Here is a 25,728-nt window from a genome sequence, read left to right as displayed (position 1 = left end):
ATTTTCCATTCTCTAAAGAAGAAACGGGGTAGGCAAGGTCTGATGGCTATTAAGATTGACATGGAAAGGGCATTTGATTACATCGAATGGCCTTTTATCATATCAATCTTTAAAGTTCTTGGGCTCAATCAAATTTGGGCAAACTGGATCAAAGAATGCATATCCACAGTCACATACTCAATCCTCATAAATGGAACCCCCACTAGGTTTTTTTGCCCATCATGTGGAATTCGGTAAGGGGACCCCTTTTCCCATTTCCTTTTTATTCTTGAGAGTGAAGTTTTGTCAAGACTGATTGTGAGAGAAGAATTGTCTAATAATCTTAAGGGTATCATCTACTTTAGAAGAGGTCCATCAATCTCACACCTCCTTTTCACTTATGACCCGATTCTCTTTGGAGAGAAAACTCCTTAAAATGGCGAAACCTTTACTAATTGTCTTGACACTTACACGTCCTGGTTTGGCCAAAGAGTCAACCATAAAAAATCTTCAATCCACTTCAGCACCAACACTTCAAATCAAACCCTTTGTGAAATAAAAGAGATTCTGAATTACAAAATATCCCCACCAAAATTGAGATATCTTGGACTCCCACTCTACCTAGAGCCAGAAAAAAAATTCTTTCAAGAAATTAAGGAAAAAGTTCATAACAGACTTCAAGGTTGGAAAATAAAGATTCTATCCCAAGCAGGAAGAACAACCCTAATAAGATCAGTGGCAAATGATATACCTCCATACACTATGTCCCCCATTTGGATGCCTGCCACTATAACAAAACAAATGGACAATTCTTATTGCAACTTCTGGTAGGGATATGATAATCAGAATAATCATAAATCCATTCCAAAACCTTGGAGTTTAATATGCATGCCTAAATCCTGGGGTGGTTTGGGTATAAAAAAGTTCTTTTTCTTCAACAAAGTACTCATCTCAAAATTTGCTTGGTCTCTGATGACAAACACGAGCACTCTATGAAAAAATTTCTTAACCAACAAATACTTGAAAACCATCCACTTTACTGAAGTAAGATCCAAGCCTTCCGATTCCTGGTTCTAGAAAGATCTTTTAAAACAAAGCGATTTTGTAAAAAACAATATATGTTTCCAAATCAACAATGGAACAACTACAAGAGTGTGGACTGACCTATGGATTTCCGAATTACCAACTCTAACACCACTCCCCAATCCAAATATCAACAACATTAATCCAAAAATGAAAGTAGCTAAATTAACTCTAGAGGAGCCAAGAAGATGGAATACTCTTTTACTACAGGCCCTCTTCACTCCTGAATCAGTCAATGTCATACAAAGAATCCCTATTTCCACTGCGAACTACACCTCTATGGAAGACAAGCTCAAATGGATTCATCACTCGACTGAGATTTTCTCGGTTAAATCAGCATACTCTGCCCTTGTGTGTCCTCAGAATCAATCTCAATTGCAACTCCCAAATGAAGACTGGGAAAAATTATGAAAAATTAAAATTCAAGATCGTTTAAAACATTTCCTCTGGAAGTAAAGCATCAAATTCTTCCTACCAAATCCATACTTAAAAGATTCATCTCAATGGAAGACAATCAAGAACTTTGTCCCTTATGTAAAATGAAGAAAGGGAATTTAACTCACTTATTCTTTAACTGCCATTTCTCCCGAATTCTTTAAAGACAATCAAGATGACCTATTAATATTGAAACCTCTGCACATCATTCCATCCAACATTGGATTTCAATCATCATAGATCCTACAAGAAAGCTAAGAATACCCCAAGAAGATTCACACCCTTTTCAAATCTTTGCGGTTCTAGCTATAGATAACATATGGTTCATTATGAACCAAACCACTCATGGTGCCCAATGTCCCTCCATTTCTGAGTTTGTCACTACGTTCACAAAAGAATTCAAGGAACATCTAGTGGCCTGGAGTATGAAAGAATCCCGATAGAAACCCCTTTGGCAACCCCCACCAAATAGAGTTTTTTCTCTTTCCTTCGATGTTACTGTCATAAAAAATAGAAGCATCATAGCAACTATATGCAGGTAGTGCCAATATTTGCACAAGCAAATTTTATCCACAATACAAAATCTCAATATAGGAAAAGCATCAGCAGCATTAATGGCAGTAACTAAGGCAGCAAACAGAGGACTCAAGAGAATAGTTATAGAAGGAGATTCAGCACATGCAATTTCAATCATCAAAAACCCAAATGCTGCAACAGATTAGGAAATGCAGACACCCACTAGAGATATTCATTACAAGCTTCAAGATTTTGATTAGTGGACTGCAAAGAAAATTCATTGGTTTCAAAATCGATGCGTGCATGGTTTGGCACAATGGGTAGCTTCTCACAATTTGTACGGAAGCATACTCCTTAAACAAATTCTGCAATGTCTTCTAGACTTTCCAAGTGGAAAAGACTCCCCTAATGTTGTATAATTAATTTGTTGCTTCCCTTTGTATTAAGTTTATAGAATGAATGAAACTTGCTTTAAAAAAAATAAAAATAAAAAATTTTCATCAAAAGATAAAACATATATCAACATACTTCATATATCCAAACGCATCTCAATGGAACCCACAAAATCTACTCTTGAGTAAGCACCGCTCGTTGTTACACCTAGGCAAAAATTATCTTCTAATTTTTTTTCAATTTTTTTATTCATTTTTTTCTATCATTTTAAAATATTTTTTAAAAATATAAAAAATATATAAATATACTAATAATTACTTCCTTCATCATTAAGTAAAAAATGAAATTAAAATGCATGCAGTGTCAAAGTGAGTGGCCAAAATAGCCTTTCTCTCTACTAAAATATCATAATGCACTAGTATTCATAGATAAATTCAGATCATCTAAAATATCCAAACGAAATCTAATTTGAGAATGTTAGGTATTGTTTTATTCTTATTGAAATCGGGTGTGGAGACAAAATTTCGACTAATTTTCAAATATTACCAATCTTAAATAAATAAGAAGTTATCGGGAATTACACCAGTTTATATGAATCGCTCTATGACCACTATACTAACTTTTGGAGTTCATTTAACTATTTATTTATTGTATAATGAGTAAAGGTAGGTATGGTACTAGTCATTTGTGAAACAAATAAAATTACATGGAATTTAGAGTCAAATTAAGACATGAACAAGTTATAATGATGCGAGTGTGCATCTTAAAGGAGTAACCGATACTGCCATTCTAGACAAGAGCTGTAGTTATGATGCCTCTTGAACTATATCATTATTCAATCACATGCATAGGTTTGCCTAAAGTTGAATGTTTGGCAAACACGTGGATTTCATCTCCTTTGATCTTATCATTACAATTTTCTCGAATTCCTACACAAAATATAATAAATAATTCAACTTTTTCAAATTTCAAAACAATAATAATATTAAAAAAACTTTCAACTTTCAACTAAAACTATCTAATCTCATCTTATCTCATTATCCAAACTGCACAAATGCTCAAAAGCTAGCCATGCTTAGGGAAGTTTCTCTTCATGGAAACCACCTTACTCGGCTCCTATGGCTGAGGTGCATAGCTTCAAAAATACTCCGCTGAAAACTGATCAAGCTATTATTATTATTTTGGATTTTCCTAAGCAGTCATAAGCTAACCATGTTTTACTCCGAAACTAATAATTTTGGAGCTTCCTCTGTCCTGTTTCTTGAAAAGAAAATAGAGTAAGAAAAACTCAACACTTTTCCCTAAACAAAGTAAATGTATGTAGCTAAAAAGTCTCTTCAAATACGAAATGAAAATGAAAATGAAAATGAAAACATGCACCAGGCTCACAAGTCACATCTACATCGTTGCATTATTTCCATGCATATTTCACCTATTTTTTGTACCACAGTATATTCTTATTTTTCAATGATGCATGCATCATGAGTGGTCTATAGTTGCAAAGATAAATTCATTTTAATTTCTAAATGAACAATTTTTAATTTCAGCAGAATGAAATATATACTTATTCCAATCCAAAATATGCATTTCAAACAAGAGTGCTTCAAGAATGAACAATAAATGGATACGAAATTCAGGACAACAACATCAAATCTACAGCTCTAGCAATATAGGCAGGTTGACCTTCCATTTTACTGTCTTACCAATTATGGCTTTAAATGTGCAACAGGATACTGTTACAAGAAAGGAAAAGTGGTATAACATAAACAAGGCAGTAAGAGGATTGCAGAACCAAATTCACTGTACCAAAGACTTGTACATTTGACATAAAGGAGCATATTACAGGAGTTTTTGGTCTAAGAACCAGAACATAAAATAAACCCTGCAGGACCAAAACCTAAAGTATGAAAACACTCTGAATATTGCGTGGTTAGCAATTATAAAACATGAAAACCAATATCTCAGTTCACGTATAAATACCAAAATCCTAACTTGCTGCAGTTATACTGAAAGGTTACAATTATTACATAACCGCCAACCCTGGATCTTGCTACTTCATTTCTTGTACATTTCTGGGCTAGCGAGTTGGACACCACATGTGGATAATCTCTACTGCAATCGAAAAAGACTGCAGAACTGACAGAAGTTGTCGAAAACGCCTAAAATACAAACTATCATGAACATTAACCATCCTAGAGGTGGGGTTTCACAGCATGCAAATTGTCATCAAGGGGATTTCAAACCAAATTCACTATACCAAGGGCTTGTACATTTGAAAGAAAGGTGCAGGTTACAGGAGTTTTGGTCAAAGAATCAAAACATTAAACAAACCATGCAGTATCAAACACTCAAGTAATCAACAAGTGTAAAACACTAGAGCCAATATCTCAATTCATGAATAAGTGCTAAAATTTTGACTTACTGCTGTAATACTGAATGGTTACAACTATTACATAACCACCACCCCAGGATCTTGCTACTTCCTTTCGTGTGCAATTTTCGGCTAGAGAGTTGGAATCCACGTGGGGATACTCGCTACTGCAATCGAGAAAGACAGCAGAGCCAATAGAAGTGGTTGAAAATGACTAAAATACAAACCATCATGAACATTTTCCATCTTCAAGGTGGGGGGTTCACAGCACACAACTTGCCATCAAAAGGATTTCAAACAAAATTCACTATGTCCAAGGCTTGTACTTTTGATGTAAAGGATCAGATTACAGGAGAAAGTATAAAAACAATCTGAATCTAGGCAGTCAACACTGTAAAACATGAAAACCCATATCCCAAATCATGAATAAATGCTAAAATTTTGGCTTACTGCTGTAATGCCGAAAGGTTACAACTATTACATAACCACCAACCCTGTATCTTGCTACTTCCTTTATTGTGCATTTTTGGGCCGAAGAATTGGATTCTGTGTGTGGATAATTGCTACTGCAATCGAGAAAGACTGCAGAACTGATAGAAGTGGTTGAAAATGAACAAAATACAAACCATCATGAACATTTACCATCCTCAAGGGGGGAGCAGCATGTTGTGAGCCCTGAAAATTTGAAGATTGGTCATAGTTATATCATTACATGTCGAAGGAAAGGTTGATTAAAACTTCAGCAAATATGACACATATACAGTGTGAACAGATAGGAACAGCAAAATTTGTTCCCAGAAATTTCGCTATAACAAGCAAAATACCATAGTTTGGAAGTGCAAAGAATTAAAAGACACAAAAAGATAAAGGATCGATCAAATAAAAGGTTTTAGTATCAACACAGTGGACATCATATCTAGTCAGCAGAGTATGCCATCATTTTTTATAAGACACAGTAGAAAACGGCAGGATTACGATAAAATTAAGTGCTCACTAATTCCAAATCATTCCCAACCCTAATCACAAAAAATATCATGACAGAAGGAGTATTAAATAGCTTCTTATGTGGAGAAGAACAGAAAACACAGTTCTTATGAAGATGAGAGGCAAAAGCAAACTCTATAGTAGTCACAATCATTCACCCGCAATTCTGAATCCTTTTTTTTCATAGGGTACATTCTGAATCTTTTCGGAGAAATAGAATACGAGAAGAGTAGCAGACCTGTTTGAATACATCAACCAACTTGCACTCATCCTGCGTCTCCAATTTGGGAAAATTTTCTTCTTTGCTCAATTTAGTTTTAAGTATTGTCAAAGGACACCCAATGTCCCAACCCCCACAGTCACAGTGCCCACCAGATCTCCATCTTTCAATGAGACTAGAAGGGCCACAGTTTTCTGTTCTTGGCCCACCATGAAGACCTGCTGGGATTAGAATGTCCATACTCGTAGAGCAATCACCGGTATTCCGAGCACAACTTTCACAATGTACTGAAGATTCTAGAGAATCAATCTTCTGCTTAGGCCCCTTTTTTTTGAGAAATTTCAAGCCCCAACCCCCAGTTTCTTCTCGATGATCATCATGGAGATGGCCTTTCACAATAATGGCAGCCAATTCAAAATTTGGCAGAAAAGGATTTTCAAACTTATGGGCCCCACCTGTTGCATCGTGGTTGTTACTCGTATCTACAGACGACTCCAAAGAACAATTTTCTAGCATGGTACCAGATCCATCAAACTTAGAGAAAGTTCTCAGTTTGGATTTGGATGAGTGACTTGCTCTGAAAACTTCAACCACCTTTGACAAACCCTTATTCTTTCTCAGACTAAGGTTTGAAGTGTGCGTCTCCGTGCCACAATTTGCATCACTACTGTATAAGATAAACTCGGTCTCCATGATTTTAGAATTGTCCGGACAGAGGGTGAAAGAAGCCGAGACCTTCATCTTACCAACTAAGTGTGACTCATTATCACAGCTCCTATGATTCTTCTGGCCAGCCTTTCTTGAATAGAATGAGTATATATAGTCCACAGCCTTGTCATCAGTTGACCCAACCTTCCACAAGTTGGCCATGTAGGCCTCCCCATGATCATCTGCAGAAAATACAAAATGAGGAAGCCCTCCCTTCCATGTGCATTGCAGCATCCCCTGAGACACACAGGCAGAGGCAGAAGAAGAAGGCTGATCAGAACATGTAGGGATTGTGCTAGACATAGGAACGAGCCTTTTATTCACACTATCAGATCCCCTTTTATGGCTTCCAGTAACCAGAGGTTCCGTTTTAAGTTTTTGTGGGGAAGATAAACCACTGGGTGATTCCACGATATTATAGCATATTGAGCCTTTGACATCATTCAAGTTCGATCTTCTGACGTTATCATTGCCATCTAAGGCACCAAAGTGGTGAAACAAAGGGCTCTTCAATATGTTCATCATACTCTTGCTACCCATGATCGTACCGACAATCCACTGTCCTGCAGGGCTTACAACTACACCCCCAGCCCCAGAATCCCATGGACATTCAAAAATGAAACTGGCTGTGTCATTTGCATCTTGGCTTCTGATTTTAGCCGGATTTAAGCTGTCGGACAAAATGCCCATCTTCAGAGACCTCAAATTTGTAGATCCATTGCATAGTGCTGCTTTTGATGCATTGATATTAATCAATTCCAGGCAATGACGAAGATATTTCTCGTCCACACTTACCATATGCTTTGGAATTCTACTCTCCAAGACACAATTATGCAGATTGCATCCTGTGCACAATTGTGGTTGCTTAACATTTAAAATAATTGCGTGAGGTGAATTTATCCTTCTCACCAACTCTTTTGATTTTGACTCAGAAAATTCCAGACAATCTTCTCTGGATAATTCTCTGTCCTCACTCAAGCTATGCACTGAATCTTCTTTTGCATGGAAATCTTCACGAGCATTGATAAATGTTTCTTCCATCCTCTGATCCAGTGAACTAAAGCACATCAATGGCAGAAAACTCTAGTTTCCATCTTCCAGATCCAACAAGATATTACGAATTTGACAGCATACTGCACTATACAAACCTCTCTCTCCATGTTATTCCTAACAAGGAATCTGAATGCAAAAGCAATAGTTAGTATAAAGCCATAAAATATTTGCGAAACAAAGAATAAGATATAATAAAAGTCAGAAACCAACAGAAACTACAGCAAATCACGGACAGTTTATTTATGAGCATCGTCATACAATAAATAAGAAGCAACTCCCAACTTTCCCTTTCTTGTATTAACGAAATTTGTTTCTAATTCGAAAGGAGTAAATGAGGAACCCTTATCATTTCATGCTATTATATCAATAGGATACCTCTAAACATAAGGCTCAAGAAAAGATGAAGACTCATTGGTTGAAATATACACATATGCAGAAACCTCAACTATGCATCCGAAACACAATTTCATAACACAGACATACAGAGAGCAAATTGCCGGAAAATTATTCGCCTTCAAATGAAAAAATGGTAGGTCGCTGAAATTAAATTGAAAGAATTCCTCAACGCTAGTTGGTACCGACGAAGCTCAGCCCAACACTGTAACCCCTCCCAAACCGTGATATATCTTTGCATGAACCGATAAACATGAAACAGAGGAAAAAGATTCAATTTATCAACATCCTCCCGACTTTGAAACCCATCGAAGAAAAAGAAATAGAAACCCATGAGGGAAATCAGTTGAAAATGCAATAGACCCACAAAGTCCCTCAAATAAAAATAAATAAACTATAAACAAAACCCCAAAAAACAGAGAAATATATATTTACTCAGCAACCCACAAAACAAAACCGTAGAAAATGCAATAAAGCCACAAAGTTGCTGACAGAAAATAATAAACAAAAACCCAACAAAAAGTTGCAGACAAAGAAAAAATTATTAAAAAGATAAAACTTTTCTTACCTCAGGAATTGGATCCAAGAAGAACCAATACCACCCCAGTCAAATAGACTCGCACAGGAACATACCCAGGTGCAAGCTGACTAGAAGTAGCCGATTCCCGATAAACCAAGACTTAATCCTTAAACTTCGAGCTCGTTATCGTTATCTCCCAGGCAAGAAAAGAAAGACTGAAAAGTCGAAACATTGGAAAAACAGAAAGGAAAAAGGAAAGAATGGAAACCTATACTTTGGACAAGAAAAAAAGCATAAGCTCTGATGCTATGTTCTAAAACTCACTGTTCTCTCTGTTTTTTAAGATTTCAAGAAAAAAAAATTGTAACTGTTTTTGGACACCGGTCCAGAAAGCCTGTGTATTTGTGTGTGAAGCTACCTGAACGAGTGGCACAGTGGGGGCGAAATGGGGTGTAAGCCACGTCTATCAATTGTAATCTTAGTGCCTCCTCGGCCCCCAAATTCATGTCTTTGTGTAGGACCCCACTTCATTTACATATTCTGGCAGTTTCTGGGCTAATACAAACCTTCGTCCCAAAACATAAGAAGCAAAAATAAAGAAAAAATAATGGAATTTTGGCGAGTGAGCTGGTGCGCACGATAGCTACGGGTCTCCACTAAAGCCAAAGGAGGAGGGCCACTCGGGTACCAAGTGGGAGAAAGCAAATTGTTTTGTTATCTATGGCGACTCCTGGAAAATTGAAACATTTTTCTCTGTTCTGATATATTGTGTCCTTGTTCTCACCAACCAAGAATTTCTTAATTTCCCCCGATCATGGGAAAGAGAGATATCCAGAAACAGAAAACATAGAAAACGGGAATAACGTAGGAAGTGAAGTGTTCTTGAAGTACCTACATCCCCTACTCACATTACATTCTGTCTTGTTTTAATGCGCTCATATTCTGCTCCACCACTTCTTTATTGTAGGGCGGCGTGAAATTTAACAATCCTGGTTGTCGTATTCTAGTACTTTTTTCGGTGGAAATTGGAAAATATCAAAATAACCGAGGACAGCGGGCCTCGGCCCCCGGTTTGAATTCTCCTGTAAACTTTTATTTGATTATTCCAAGAATTATGCTCGATTAAAAAAAACAAAAGTGTGTTGTTTATGATGGGCACATTTTTTATGAACGCGTCGCTACAGAGTGTGTACTGTATAGCTCTCTACCCGATCTCTTACCAGGGATTTCATCAGAGTTTAGTAAGAGCATTCACCCCATATTCTCTGTCAAATTTCTTATAATTTAGTTAAAAAATATATTTTTTAAATTTTATTTATTTTTTAAAAACTTCCTACATCTTATTCCATATTCTTTCTTTATTTTATTAAAATAATATTTCTCTATTATTTCTTTACTATTTTTTTCTTTCACTTCTATTTACAAACTTAACTATTCAATATTTTTCCTTATGTTTTGAATTATTACTCTAGTGAATATTTTAAACAAAAATTTAAATTATTTTTTTTGTGTATATGATAATATTTTTAAAATTAATTTTTTTATATTTTCATAATTAATTAAATTATTTTTAAAATTATTATTTAAAACTATAATAAATATAAGTACAAGAGAAAGTACAGATGATTGAAAAAATATTTATTTTATATATTAGAATAAAATATTGATAAAAAATGATTTAAGATATGAAATTTTTTAAATCTTTTTCTAAAATAAAGATCTGGATGTGGATAATATTTTGATCAAAACCTTATAATAAATCTCAAATTATGGAGAATTCTGTGCTTTAAGGCATCTGATATGAATGCTTTAATGTGAAATGTTTAAACTCACTCGAGTGTAAATATTGTTTAGAATCATAGGATTGGAGGGACTTTTTTTTCAATTATTCAAAATACATTTGTAGGAAATTTCTTATCAAGGTTTGTGTACTCTCAAAATTAGTCAAGACTTACTAGACATTGATGTCAAAAAATAAATAAAATAAATAAAAAGTATTTCATCTATTCATTTCCAATTTTCTCTGCTCTTCCACTTAACCCTCTCGGCCGCCCCCATTTCATGCTCAGTATTTGAACTCCTCTCTCCAAAGGTTTTGCTTGTTGTGACTGCTTTGCTCTCATCGAACAAAGAGTTTCGAACCGTGCGCGCATATCATGTATGCCATGGCCGTTTGGAGTCTGCAAAGCACATGACTTCGTTGTTGTGTGCGTGGAGGCAGACAGCAGCGACAGCAGCCTCTGCCGCCGCTGGGAGTAGGGGTGCTACCCGCCCCCTACGGGGCGGGGCCACCCCTTCTCCGCCCCCCGCCCCCACATGAACGGGGGATGGGATTTTTTCTCCGGACTCCGCCCCCGTCCATGCGGGGGCGGGGTACCCCGTCCGCTGACGGGGGTGCGGGGGTGGACCTCTAGCCGTCCGCCCTCCGCCAATTTTTTCTATCTTCCAGAGAGTGTCGTCTTTCTCAAAGTTGATCCAAACCCTAAAAGGAAAAGGAGAGGAGAAATGGCGACGAGGGGTAGCAGATCAGAGAAGGTGAAGAGGATTTTCCAGCAATTCGATGCGAATCGAGACGGAGGTCTCAACAGGGACGAAATGGAGGCTCTTGTCGTGGCGGTGAACCCTAGGGTTAAGTTCAGCGAAGAGCAAATCAACGCCATTCTCGACGAGGTTTTTAGGACATACGGCGAGTTCATCGACGGCGAGAAGGGCTTGACCTACGAGGGGCTTTTGTGGACTTATGACGACGGTGCTGGCGACGTGGACCGTGACTTCGACGCGCTGGAGCTCGAGCTCAATTTGGAGGAGAATATTAAGGGTACTTCTGGAGCGTCCTCGTCTTCCATAGCGGATGAGCGCGCAATCGAGTCCCAAAAGAAGCAGAGGACCTCGGCGTGGGCGGTCTCGCCCAACTACAGCATATCTATGCAGGGGGATGGAGGGGAACGGAGGGGGCCTTATATATGCAGGGGCGGGGCGGGGGATTTACAGAGTGGGGTTGAGCCCCCTCCGTCCCCCGCCTCCGCAGTTCCCCTTCTTACGGGGCGGGGCGAACGGTGCGGTGCAGCAGGTGGCGGGCACCCGCTGCCCATCCCTAGCTGGGAGACAATAGAATACTTTACAATAAGGTACAGTCGAGAAATCTTGACTTTTTCTGCTTTGGCAATGTATATCCACTATCATGCATGTTCGTGCTCATACCAATTTGTAACGCACACGCACCTTGAATGTGTAATTATGACTACCTTATCTTAAAGACTATTAAACAAGCTGCAGAATAGTCAACACGAATACCAACGATTCGACTTTAGCACGAAAGCACCAGAGATCGAGAGATAAATATCAACCTTACACTAGTACAGTACTCAAAGACACATACACAACAAAACTTTAAAGAAAATGTCGGATGAAAACCCATGCCCGGCCTGCTTGTAAACCGAAAACAAGAAAACATGATTAAATAAATAGAAAAAAATAACTACCCATTTACGATTTCTCTACAACTTTTTAAAAAAATAATATTTTTTTAAATATTTATTTTAATTTTAATTTTAATTTGATGTGTTTGAAATTTAAAATAATATTATTTTATTGATAAGTTGTAAATGAATTGTAAGCCTATCATCTTCTTAAATAAATATTTGGTACGTGTCTTGTTTTGAAGTTCGTATCAATACTGTTGAGTTCAATCGAAAAGGAAGTGGAAAAGGGATTTTTTGTTGCAGTGAAGGAGAAAGAAGTGAGGGATTAGGCACCGAGTTTGAAGCATAGAAGGTTGATCCTCACACCAGATCAAAGAAAGAACTTGGGTGAGAACAGAACCGATTTCGCACCTACCGAGCAAAAAAGAATCAAATATGTTCCCAAGACTCATATATATATATATATATTCCACGTTCCAGGATGGTAACACATGCTATACATGCAGAATATGCCCCTAGTATGAAATCATGCTGTGCAGAAAGAGGAAAGTGAGAAAGTGAATTCCAATTGGGTAGAAGTTGGGGCCGTCGGAAGGGAAACTTTATGCCCCCTCCACAAAATGGAATTGTAAGTTGGAACCCTTTACTCTGATTAGATAGGCAATCCTTATGGAATCTCCGCAACCACGTGCATGTGCATGTGCGGCATCGGCCTACACGTACGTCATGCTGATGATTCGACTCCGGCAGTGCATACTTTATGTGGAGTTTTTATAAGGCTTAAGTGAATTCTAGACCCAAAAACTCACGATTTTGAGTCTTGGCACTGATCCTTTAGTGCCCAATAATTATCAACTACAAGTCATGTACATCGTTTTGGGATTTTTTCAAGACTAGCAACTGTTACTTATTATGGCCATCAGTAGAAACATGACTTTGTTTCGCTTTTTCGCTTAACACAACTGAAAAGGGCAAAAGAAAAAAACAAAGAAAAAGATAAATACTTTTAACATATGGGTTGCTTTCGGCCACTCGAAGAATGGTGGTTAACTACGCCGATATTTTAGAATTCCCTTTCAAATCTCAAATTTCCCGTCTTCTTTGCATGTTCTAAAAGATTAAAGTTATGGAAATAGGACAAAAACTGAATCTTGAATTGGTCTATCGGAGGCTCAATAGGGTGAACCAAGATTTAAATTTTGATTGGAAAGGAAAGCTCTGTTTTTATAGGAGCCGTCCGACCAACAACCTATTGAAAAATTATAACTTTCTGTTGTTTGGCTCCTCGGCATTCTACATTTTTAATGTCACCTAACTCTCTTGGGTGCATTTGTCAACACATTGCCCCAAGGACAAACCAACTCTCTCTCTCTCTCTCTCTCTCTCTCTCTCCCCTCTACTGATGGATTTGGGTTGGTTATTTGCGTTAAGTATTGGTTAAGAATAAAAGAAGCCGTACTCCAACTGCTAGCAGAAGGAAGAGCACAAAGTCATAGAATCCTAAAAAGTATGCGCAATTCTAGTAAACTTTGACTGTTCGAATGACAATGAAATGTACCAAATTTTAGACTCGCGAATAAAGCAAAACGTGGTGTCCATATCAAGTTTACCTGACCCTGATAAGCTCCATTATTTCTTTCTTCAGATGTGTTACAATCAAGCTTCTGGCACTCCAATAATTAGCTTCGGAAGACCGCTGTTCTTAGTTGACTGTAACATCATATTGCTTTTAATACACATGGTGTCTTGTCTTGTAAATAAACAAACAGACATGTAATATAACTGAGAGAGAGACTCGTTTCCCTGAATGAATCATAATTAACAAAAATAAAATAAAAATGATGCCGATTTGCACTTTTGTTGGGCTGGGTTTGTGCTGAGCAGATTGTGGGCTTCAAGCCTGTGACCCACTGTGATTGAATCAATGAATTTCCCCAATCACCCTGAACTTATTTATATGTGGTTTGGTTGGCACTAGGTGGCCTCGAGATTCATGTGTTCATATTCACGAAGAAAAATACACTGCGGAATGTAAAATGCCTTTGAATTGAAGCATGAGATCGCACTCTATACATCTGGTAAAACTTTTCATGAATATAAGTAGTCTAAGAGTTTAAAACAGAACTACGAACATATGATCTCTCCTATAGTACTATTTCCAGCAATTGAGCTTGCCTTCTGGATTTGCACAACTTTTGAGTTTTTGAAGTGTGTACAAAAGGCATAGTATATACAAAAATTACAATGTTATTTACTCACTATATGATCCTGACTCCATTACCTATTATAAATAATGACCCAATTATTCACTTCTTGTTTTGTTTAATAAACCGGGATGGATACATCCTGGCCAAAATAGGGTCCCCCAAAATTGCAGTAATATTTGATGTACCAGAACCTTTGTCAAATCCAGGATTGTATTGGATAGCTGCATTTAAAGGAGTTCACTCCACTAATATGAGAAAAGATATCCGAAGAATCAACTAGATCATCTTCTTCTTTCACAACTACCTGTACAAAAGATGAACATTTGGGATGAGATAACTGCTTGATCCGACATTTTGAAGTTTTTGGGAATTTGTAAATACAGTTGCTAATTTTAATGTTTCATGCTCAGTAGATCTTACTTCATCCTCGTCATCCTCTTCATGATTGCTACAAGCAGGCCTATGCACCTCTCCAAAGTCATCATTCTTTGCAAATCTTCCTCTGACTCGGGGTCGGCTGTCTGCTAGTGTTTTGCGGCAGGCATACTGCACATATGCTTACAATCATTAGTAACTAAACTTAAAACAATCTGCCTGCATATAAGATTCTGATGGTAGTGAATGCATAAATTCTTGTTTTGAGCATGATGCACAGAGAGAGAGAGAGCACCTTTATTTTCTTGCTGAAGTTCCTCTCATTCCTCTTCTTCAGGTACCTATGAATCTTCTCTTTCCTCTGTTCGACAGAGAGTTTTCCTACTTTGTAAGTTGAGTCTTCCAGACTTGAAATCTCCGATGCTAATGGAGTAGAATTCCCAGCCTTACCCACGAGTTGCTGACTCTCAGTAGTAAGTGCCTTAATAGAAAAATTGAGAAGGAAAATAAACAAGAGTCCCTTTTTGATGGAAAAAACTACAGCTAAATTTCTGTTTCTTAAGCCATGTTATGGTAAACACGTACTGATATTTCCCATTTTATAAATCTCAAAATTGATAGATTACCTAGTCAGTAATTTGATACGTATGTTGATGTGGGGCTTCATGAGGGTGATAGACCAAAAGTCCTTCACAAAGGTCCTCTTAAGTCTATTTATCTCGTTTCTGTGGGATTTAACACAGTTCGGATGCCCCAAGTAAGAGACAGGGAAGTAAATGCAAACCCAGTTACCCTCACTTTCTTTTTTATTAATTAGAAGTTTCAACCTTTAGTCCCAGAATAGGGGAAACATTCTCAATGCCATAAACTAAAGATCTTTTGGCAAGAATGCCGTTGTTTAAATATTGAGAAATTTTCAATCCTAAATGCTGTTCATCATACCGGTTAACGAAGGGCACTAAACCTGATAGCCATCTATCTAGAGCAGCAATAAATAAATAAATAAAAGAAGTTATTTTTGTACTTTGAATTCTGTTATTCTCCCTATAAATTGGAACCTTTTAATGCTGATATATTCAGAGCAAACTGTTATATACGGTTCCTATGGGGCAGAAGATAACAAATCTATAAGCATTTCATAAGCACCAAACCGGTTCAACAGAAATCCTTGTACCTGAAGGTCTCCAGAGTTGAAAACCCGCTGCATGGAATCTGAATAGTAAATTCCACCGTTGTCTCCTTGATAATCCAGTTCTTGTGGCTGCAGGTCAGAACCCATAAGAATGGTTCCACCGAAAATCCCAGAGCTATCAGCAGATAATGCTGCAGCATTCATGGCCCCTGCAGGCATGTATGTTCCCAAAGCAGGGCCAAGAAAAGAACAAGAAGGAGATGAAGGGTTCAAAGGCACATAAGATGGCACTGAGGACAAACAATCCTCTTTGTAAACGGCTGGTAAGGAAGCCCCCATAAGAGGTGCAACTGGGTCAGCAGGATACTGTGAGAACCCCTCAACAACAGTATCTGATATAGGAATTTGAGGCTGCACTGAAGAGAAACCAAATTGATCATGTTGGATTGTAAGATAAGGTGGAACAGAGAAGGGAGGGGATGGAGAAAAGTCTATGGAAGCAGATATATCATTGTCAATTTCCTCCTGGGAACCAAAGATTATAGACAGGTTGCTACTGTTGTTGGCAGTAATGTTTGAGGTGGTGGTGGCTGTGGTGGCAGTGCTGGTGTTGGTGGTTGTGGGGGCAGGGTTGTACGTTGTGTTAGAATTGCCATTATTATCTTGGTAGCCGTTCAACTTAGTGTCTATATCTGGCGGTAAGGAAAGATTCGTGGTATAGGAGTTTTCTTCATAACAACAATTGGAGCTAGAAGCACCCTCAGAATTCTGCAAGTTCTGATCAGGGAAAAGCTCTAGGTCACAAAAATCAAAAATTTCATCCTGCAAAACATTGAAAAGGCAACATTAACATCATGACAATAAATAACTGCAGCATATGCAAACCTTAATATTAATCCTAAGATTACGGTGAACCTTCTCTTTAAGGGAAGTATTTGACGCATCCTTCTTCATATTCATCCTTAGGGGCTTCGATCAAGTTTCTATTTACTAATAGACACGATGCATCTATTCACGTAGGCCATGATTTGAGAAAGAAAGTCAAAACTGAAAGCTAATATTCTCTAATGATGCTGATTTTTAGTTTGCAAGTCATCAAAGACGAGCCTTTTAGAGCGTGCAACATATCGCTTTTAAGCCGACCTTAATTCGACTGAAGCATACGTATTTCACATGACATCCCCCTCTCTGTACGCATGTACCAAAACTCAAGGCAATGTTATAATTAGTTCATGAGTGGTAGCCATGGACCAATGTTCTTTGTCCAATATGAGATAAACAAACATACAAGTTCCACAAAAGTGGATGGCCTAATGGTGGATTTTTTTGCTAAATGAAAAGGATGCGCATTTATGCTCCATGTGACATGCAGGAAAAAAAGTATCCAATATTAGCAAGAAATCAACATCATAAACAAAGAAGGAAGCTAATGGTATGTTGATTTTGTTCAAGATATAGAGATAGACCAGTTTGAACAAACACTGGGAATTGAAAGGCACTAAAAGAACGCCTAATGTTATCCATTTGCGATGCTTGTCACAATGCCCTTTCATTCGATCTGGGCAAAGAATCGTAATTAGATAAGTTCAAAAGAGAAGCGTAAAAGCTACATATTCCACAACCACCAAAAGAAAAGCTGAAATTTACTAGCTACAGGGAAATTCAGGATTAAATTACTGCAACTACGAATCCCGATGGTGCCCTGGACAATGACAGTTTGGTGGGCGTGCTTGAACACACGATTGAAATAATGTTTCAGTGAATGTTCAAGCGAGCTGTGACTGACTCGATGAAACAGGCGTTCCTTATACTTTTTTCCCCCCCGACCCGAGTCAATATATCATTGTCATAGAAAGGGAGAAAATGGAAAAAGAAAAAGAGAAAAAGTCATTAGCGCTGCAGATTCTCCAGGAAGCTGAGCACCGTTAACATAGCTCAAATGGCCACTAGATTTACAAAACAAGTGTAAAGCTTGATCGATACACCTTAAGCAGAACGATTTTGGAGCTTATATCTCTTCAAAACATAGGAATTACTGGAAAGTTTCCTTTCTCCTTTTTTCTTTTCTATTTCAATTGCAAGTATACATGTGTTTTTGAGAATGTAAATATCGTTGATCTAGACGTTCAATGACAAATTCAAACGAGGAGATGTGGGGAAGATCGAGCAAAAGATGACTTAAGATCAGAAATTGCAAAAGAAGATAATGGAGGGGAAAAATATTGATGCCACTTAAGAATATATGTTGGTGTTAAGAACAATGGAAAACAGAGGAAAAACAGGGTAATATTCTTGAGAAATCTCCATCCCTCATCATGGACTGATTCTGATGTTCTGCCATTCATCTTCCATTGAACATGTTTATATATGCTTACATTGAGACTTACAAACTTCATTAAAACAGAAATACAACTTGCAACACAAGCTAATAATAGTAAAGACTAAACATGGAAAACTTAGACATAATATGAAGAGTTTTCTGGAAAATAACATTACATTAAAACAACTTCAACAATATATATGAATTTTGAGAAGTTGAAAGAGGAAAATCGCCAATGAACATGTTAAAAAAATCTAAGATATCTAATCCACACGAATTTGTTTGACGAATCGAGCTCACACCCCAAATTCGGGCTTCAAAACACAGAAAATCTCGTGGAAAAAAAAAAGAACAGAAAGCAGTAACGAACCGATCAACTTGCAAAACATAATCATATAAGCCACAAGTTAACGCAAATCGGCTCTGGAAAAACATGAAGGAAACAAGCATGCATTTAGACAAAAGAACAAACAAATGTATGCACGAACGTAACAAATGCACACTTTGTTTACGGTCAGGAAACATTACAAGGGGAAGCTGCTCCGGTGGCTGATCAACCACGTCCGGCAACATCTTACCACCTTTACGCAAGGCCGCGAAACCCGAGGTTCCCTGTCTACCTCCTAAAACATGAGCAATGGAAAGCATGTAATAGAGTCGACCTCGGACGCCCCAAACCTCGGACTATAAAAGCTTATCCGAAACAAGAATACACTCTTAAACAGATCACAAACAAACTGAATAACAGAAAAGAGAGCTCTAGAGAGAGTGATTTCGGTATGAGTTTTGGTTTTTCTTGTTTTGAGAGAAGAAGTTAGAGCTAATTAATAATTAGCTTGGAAAATGGAAGTTATGGGGTGGCAGAAGTTACAGATATATATAGAGCCTGAGGGTTGTAAAGGAGAGTCCTTACTTAGCACAATGTTGGGAGGGTCAACCCGAGGGTCGCGGGGGTCCGCCAATTGCCTCCCTGGCTACTCGCTCACGCGTGGCACTTCCTCACTGGGGTAGAGAAACTATTCCCTGCTCCACTCTGTATGTGCGACATCAGTCTCCCTGGACTTGCATGAGGGTATACCTCGTGACACGTGGCATGTAACGGTCTAGCTGAAATTCCTTTGACCAAGCCTTTACTATTCCTGGGGCCCTGGCCGAGTTTGAATGGTAAGAACCTCTTCTTTCTCCTCTTTGACTGTTTTTTTTTTTAGTAAATCATATATATTTCAACATATATATCTGGGATTTGGCTTGTTTGCGGCTTACTTCATGGAGGACCAGCTTTTTGATAGTAACTTTGAAAGTTCTCTCGGATTATTAAGGAATTATTCGGCCTTTTGAGTTTAAAAAAGTATGGCAAAGTGGCCAAAGAGAGAAATAATTGGTATTATAGATGGAATCATATGCTCTTAAAGTCACAGATTAATACATGAATAATGTTATATATAATCGTAAAGTGTGCAAATGTTATAAAGTCATTTTAAATAAAAATAAAGTTTATTATTAAAAACTTAATTTTATTTTCATGTAGATTCCGTATTTATTTATTTTTTTAAATAATTGTGTAGCGCTTTCACACTTACGATTACGAATATAATTTCTCTTAATATATATACATATACATATTGTGTTTTATATTTTATAGTCAAGTAGTGCTAGCTATATTCACAAAGAGCTTTTACAAAAATAAAATCACAATTTGATGCAATTTCATGTGATATGTTAATTCTATTTTACAATAAATATAATTTTATAATTTGACGTAAGAGCACGTGATCAAATCAATGTCATCAGTTTGTAAATTTGGTTTTATAAAATCTTTTTATGCCTAAAACATTTCACTTAATTGTTATTATCTATTTCTAATGCCATGAGCATGTCAACAAAATTTAAGGTCACAAAACTAATTGATGCAGGTTCTTAATTGTTATACAAGCATGAATTTATGTTTGCGGGTGTGTGAAGGGAACGATAGTGACAATGTTAATATTTGTGTTGGCAAATTTAATTTAGAACATAGGCATTTTGACCTGTAATTTATTATTGTTAATTAGGGTTAGGGTGGTTGGAACTCTGAAGAAGGTTGACACATGAATACTTGCTCGAGCATTGTACTCAAATGGAATGTTTGGATGTTAAGTGCATATCGGATTATCTGTAAATAATAGAAAAATAATTTATGAACAATAATCTAATATTTGTGAATAATAATGAAGTAATTTGAGATATATTATTTCAACAACCAAACACAGCCAATTTACATGCTTTAATTTGCCTGGCTACAATATCTCCATAAGCGTCCTGAATAAATAAAATTGCTTATGCATAGACAGGTACGTAAATTACATGCATGATCGATCAAAGATAACCCAAAAACAAAAAACAAAAAACAGGTTGCACAACTTCGTTTTGTTCGACACGTGGAGAGTCGAAGCCAGCTTCTAGTCCACCACCATATATACGTAATTAAATATGCTAGCTTGCTATTTTCTGCACTCGATCGATCGAATGCAACACAAAAATGAGATTTAATCTCCATCCGTCCAGAAGACAGCAAAATAGTTTTTACGCTAAACACTAAACAGAACAATGCTCGAACTGATGGGAGATTCCATGCAGCACTCAATCATGATTCCCATTACAATGCAAAGGACAGAACCACATGCATGCAGTACCACCTAGCCTACGAAAATGCAGTCTTATCTCATTGCCTGCTCTGCTTTGCTTCCCTTACGTGCACAACCTACCCATCTTCGGCAATCTTCAGATGCTCCTTTCGTACATGTCACAGGAATCAAATCCCTCTCTTTTCTAATTTGCCACACGACCTGTAGCTCGAGCCCATTCGTCATCTGCTTGATTGCCGATCAAAACATACCCCGTGCATTTGTTCGGCAAAAGATGGTTAAATTCCCCATCCACTTTTCTCAGCTTGGGCGCGCGCGCACACACACACACATATATATATATATATATGCTTGGTGCTGCATGCATTCTATATTCAGATTCTAGCTGCAACTCTACTCAATTCTTTTGTTACCGAATATGGCAATGCAGATTATAAATTCTCTCCCAAAGAGCTTCCATTTTGCCTGTTCTGGCAAAATTCGATTGCATGATCATCAACTGGTTCGCGTGCTCCATGAAAAATCTCCCCCAGCAGTCCTGCGAGATATGCTTGCTTGGGCTCCAAGATAATGTTTCGCTGAATTTTGCATCTGTCTGCATGCCCTGGTCTGCTCTGTTGCCAAAAACAGATTCTAGCATCGAGAGGAAAATGGATGACCGGCCAGCAAATGGCAGTCTCCATTCACAGAGGGGCATCGATTCGTCACTCTACTATTGCGGTGTAATTTTGAGTATACAATATAAATAATTAAATATGTTTTTTTATTAATTTATATTTTTTGGATTAGCAGTAATTTCAATTAACTTCAAAGTGAGGTATTAAATTTAGAGTAATGTTACATATAGTTATTTTTGTGTATTTTTTGTGTATTTTTTGATATGATTGATTAGATTAATTTTTTTTAATACACAACTAATTATATTATTAGAGTACACAAATAAGTCCATAAAAATGAATATACATAAAATTTTTATTAAATTTATATTAGATGAACTTATTAAAAAGTATTAAAAATATAATATAAATAATTAAATGATTAATTTATTTTTTGTTAGACAGGCGATGTAGACTAGGATTGGCTATCTGTGTAACACGTATGCATTTGTACTCGTCCAAATAATGACGCGATTGTAGCATCATCGATTTTTTATAAATTAAAGAGGACAGAGGAATGGTCAACATATGTTATCATTCGAAAGTTTTTTTTTTTTTTTTTTCAAGGGTTTTTAATAGTAATCCATTTTTGAGTGAGTAGCGTTACAAATAAACTCTCATCTTACTCTCGTTATATTATATAAAATGTGACAGTTTCATCATTTTTAAATTATCTTTTATTTTATTTTAAAAAAATGATAAATAAATAGATAATATCACTTCATTATAATAAAATGAGAGTGAAACAAATGTGTACAGTGTACTCTATAAAATTTCGAGTGGATTTAAATTTTAAGGCCATGTTTAGTTACATTAATGAAATAAGATAAGAAGAGAAGTTTTAAATAGTAATAAATAAAATATTGTTATAATATAATTCTGTGATATTAATTTTGTATTAAAATTTAAAAAAAAAAATTATTTATTATATTTTATATGTGGATTTAAAAAAATTATAATGATGAGTTGAGACGAGATGAGATGAATTTTTTGATTTTGTGTAATCAATCTAGACTTAAGAATTTCATGTCCATTAATGAGTATACCATTATTATTATTATTATTATTTACTTTTTCTTTAGGTAAATTAAACAGATTTAAAATATTGTTTTTATGGGATTTGTGGATTTAACATTATCTCAATCGCTGCAAATTTAGAGAGAGATTGACCATGTATTTAAAAGTTGACGAGGACTTGCTTGCATGACCAACCTCAAATATAGTTGTAATTGGTGTAAATTTTTTTATATATTTTAAAAAAAATAGAATTCATTATTAAAAAATTAAAATTTTTACTTAATTTTTTTATATTTATTTATTTATTTATTAAAGGGAGTGCATTGTGTTTATTGCCATCATATGACTGTAAAGTCTCGTTTGAATATTGAATTGAGTTGAGATAGTTAAATTTTTTATAATAATAATAAATTAAAATGGTAGAGTAATCTTTTTTAGACTCAATTAAGATAAATTTATAAGTATTTAGATGTTAAGATGGGTTTAGATATATTTATAAAAATTTAAAAAATATTATAAGTCTCACATATAAAGAGGTTTTGAGTTGAAATTACTCAATTAGTTTAATGATTTAAACATTGAATATTTAGATAACAGACTTAACTTAAAATTAGATTAAACTGAATTGATCTCAATTCAATTCAAATTCCGAACAATATTTAAATATCATTTGTTGATAAAAGTCTCAAATCTCATTTCTCTGTAATTGATTGACAATGGCAGAGCGTGATTGGTCGAAATAAATTTGGGATAAAAAATGAAAAAAGTGTAAAACAATATAAATCACAGCACATATTCTATAACATTAATACTAGTTATAAGCTACCGTTCAAAAAGTAGTGATAGGAAAGTGGCATCAGATCCGAAGATGTCAAACATGCTTGCTTAGTTTTCTACGCACACACAGTTCATGTTTGAATTGAGAATCATACATCTTGTCGAAGAATATATGTATAATTATCATGACATATCTTTTTCAGCCAAACAATCAATCTGCTTTGCAGCAATAATAATAAACTTATTTCATATCAACGTATTATCCAAACAGCACCTTAGCCAAAACTTCTGATTTGATACCCACTCTCTCTCAACTGCAAGCATGGTTCTATCTTGATGTTCAGTACTCAAATAATCAATCTGCTTTGCGGAAATCCCCGATTAGATACCTAGTTTGACTCCTTTTTTTAATTATTTTTCCCTGCGGATCGAACCGATCAATTAGGACTCTATCAATTACTTTTGCATATATGTGCTTTTATCTTTCGTGAAAGAACATCGATCCCTACGAATCTACGATATTCCATGCAGCTTGGCGCGCATGCTCCTCATCGGATTTAATTATTCCTTCCTTCTACTGCCACTACGCATGCACGGGATCGATCTAGTGGAGGCTTTGATTCTACGGCCAGAGCTGGGGCCACGATCCACGATATATGCATTTCCCATTGCAAACGTACGCGGTTGGAATTATACGTACGTACGTACACCAGGAAAGGAGCTCAAAGACGTTCAAACTCGCAACGCTTGGCAATACGATATAATAATATCTTAAGTATTCAGCTTAGATATTTTGTTTTTAAATACCATTCAAATATAATATTTTTTAATTTTAAATCTTCAATTTTTTTCATCTAATTATTATCTAGTTATTATAATTTTTTCAACTCTTTCAAACAAAACGCAAAAAATAATACTACTTTTTTAAATTTTAAAATAAAAATAATATTAACAAATTACATTTAAATAATTTTTTAACTTTATAATACTTTTATTCAATTTGTTCTAACATTTTTTAAAATCTAATAAAATATCTTAACTCAAACTATTTAACTACTATTTATAGATATATTAAGATATTCTAAAGCCCTATTTGGATAAACAATTGGTCTCATTTCATCTCAACGTCTAAATGTTACTCAAATATAAATATTTTTTATTTTCTCTTACATACTTTTTCACTTAATCATTACAAATTTCTTAAATTTCTATATAAAATATAAAAAATAATTCAACATTTTTCAAATATTAAAATAAAAATTATATTAAAAAATTATATTATAATAATATTTTAAATTTATAATATTTTTATTTAATTTTATCTCCCTTATTTTTCAAAATTTAATAAAAATTTTAACTCAAATTATTTCATTTATTATTTACAAATCATGAGTAATTCCCCTTGATGGGATGAGTGAACGCGTAGGAGGAGGCGTGAGCCACCCGACTCTATATGGATAATAAGAGAAGACTTGGGCCTAACCCGCAGGGTAAGCATCTAGGAACAAAGGGCAATTAGAGTGACCACATGTATCATTACCCTAGCCTAGGAATTTGGATAGTACTGGGTGCACTTCCTCCACTCATCACGAAGTGCAGATGTGAAGAATGACACCAGCATTTAATGTGATGGTGTGGCCATTTAGGAGACATGTAGTCGCCTTACTAAGAACACGATGTTCAATATGGCATGCATAAAACTTGGCAATGGTAAAGAGGGGATCACCTCAAGTGAGTATATAAACTTATCTTTATGCTTAGGTATGAGGGATTTATTTGGAACTTTCTTCTTCTTATGCTTCCTTATTTATTTTTCCTATCACCACAATCAACATTAACTTTGGTATCAGAAGTGTTGTACATACACTTCGAGTTCTTAACTTCTATTGTTTTGCTGAACACCACCGCAATAAGAGGAAAACGTGATGGATATAAAACATGTCATCAACACATCTTACTATTATTTGTTAATTTTTTATTTCGTCTCATCTTAATATACAGAAGGAAAAAGAAAGTATCAAAATGGCTCTACTAGCTCCCTTCCAATTAACCAATTGTCAAAGAGCCTATCTGAGATCCAATTGCTTAATTGTTTTTACACACCTCAAACTTAAGGTACTCCTCAGCACGGACTTTCTCCGATAATTTCTCTTGGGTTTGAAAATTGAAAGTTTGAAAAGCAAACAAATCAATTTTGAATAACTTATAATCGAGAAATTACCATTACCCTAAATTCATTTACAATATATTAATGTTTGGTTTGATCATCTCTTAGATATTCTCAATAGAACTACAGTTCTCTGTTTGCATGTCTTCGTTCGCGATATATTTTTGACAAGATAATGCTAAAATTGGATGTAGAAGAAAATTCTCAAGATAATTTTTCTCCAATAATTTTTAAATAATAAAATATTATTATTAAGTTTTAGATTAAATAAGTTTTTTAGAATAATTTTAAGAATAAAATATTATATTTAATAAATAAGTTTTAGAATAGTCCTTGAAGATTAATGCAAGTAGACAAATTACTAACTGTTATAAAG

At 35.8% G+C, this 25,728-nt stretch overlaps 2 protein-coding genes across 3 annotated transcripts; both read right to left on the bottom strand.

The window, feature by feature from the left end:
• Positions 1 to 4,189: 4,189 nt before the first annotated feature.
• On the bottom strand, positions 4,190 to 9,566 carry LOC122276483. Its single transcript, XM_043086250.1, has 3 exons — positions 8,704 to 9,566; positions 6,000 to 7,868; positions 4,190 to 5,452 (listed from the first exon to the last, which is right to left on the bottom strand). The coding sequence occupies exons 2-3, from the start codon at positions 7,755 to 7,757 to the stop codon at positions 5,291 to 5,293; spliced, it is 1,920 nt and encodes a 639-aa protein (XP_042942184.1). The 5' UTR covers positions 7,758 to 7,868; positions 8,704 to 9,566; the 3' UTR covers positions 4,190 to 5,290.
• A 4,541-nt stretch (positions 9,567 to 14,107) lies between these two features.
• On the bottom strand, positions 14,108 to 18,942 carry LOC122276473. Of its 2 annotated transcripts, none has more exons than XM_043086230.1 (5): positions 18,640 to 18,942; positions 15,834 to 16,613; positions 14,955 to 15,140; positions 14,705 to 14,830; positions 14,108 to 14,588 (listed from the first exon to the last, which is right to left on the bottom strand). In XM_043086230.1, the coding sequence occupies exons 1-5, from the start codon at positions 18,757 to 18,759 to the stop codon at positions 14,481 to 14,483; spliced, it is 1,320 nt and encodes a 439-aa protein (XP_042942164.1). In that variant the 5' UTR covers positions 18,760 to 18,942; the 3' UTR covers positions 14,108 to 14,480. The 2 variants fall into 2 exon arrangements, with proteins under 2 accessions (XP_042942164.1, XP_042942173.1); XM_043086239.1 differs by lacking the exon at positions 18,640 to 18,942 and adding an exon at positions 16,707 to 18,610.
• Between the last annotated feature and the right edge of the window lie 6,786 nt (positions 18,943 to 25,728).

Source organism: Carya illinoinensis, chromosome 1 (assembly GCF_018687715.1).
Source record: "Carya illinoinensis cultivar Pawnee chromosome 1, C.illinoinensisPawnee_v1, whole genome shotgun sequence".
Taxonomy (NCBI): domain Eukaryota; kingdom Viridiplantae; phylum Streptophyta; class Magnoliopsida; order Fagales; family Juglandaceae; genus Carya; species Carya illinoinensis.
The sequence above is the reverse complement of the archived record's forward strand: the minus strand, read 5'-3'. Positions and strand labels throughout refer to the sequence as shown.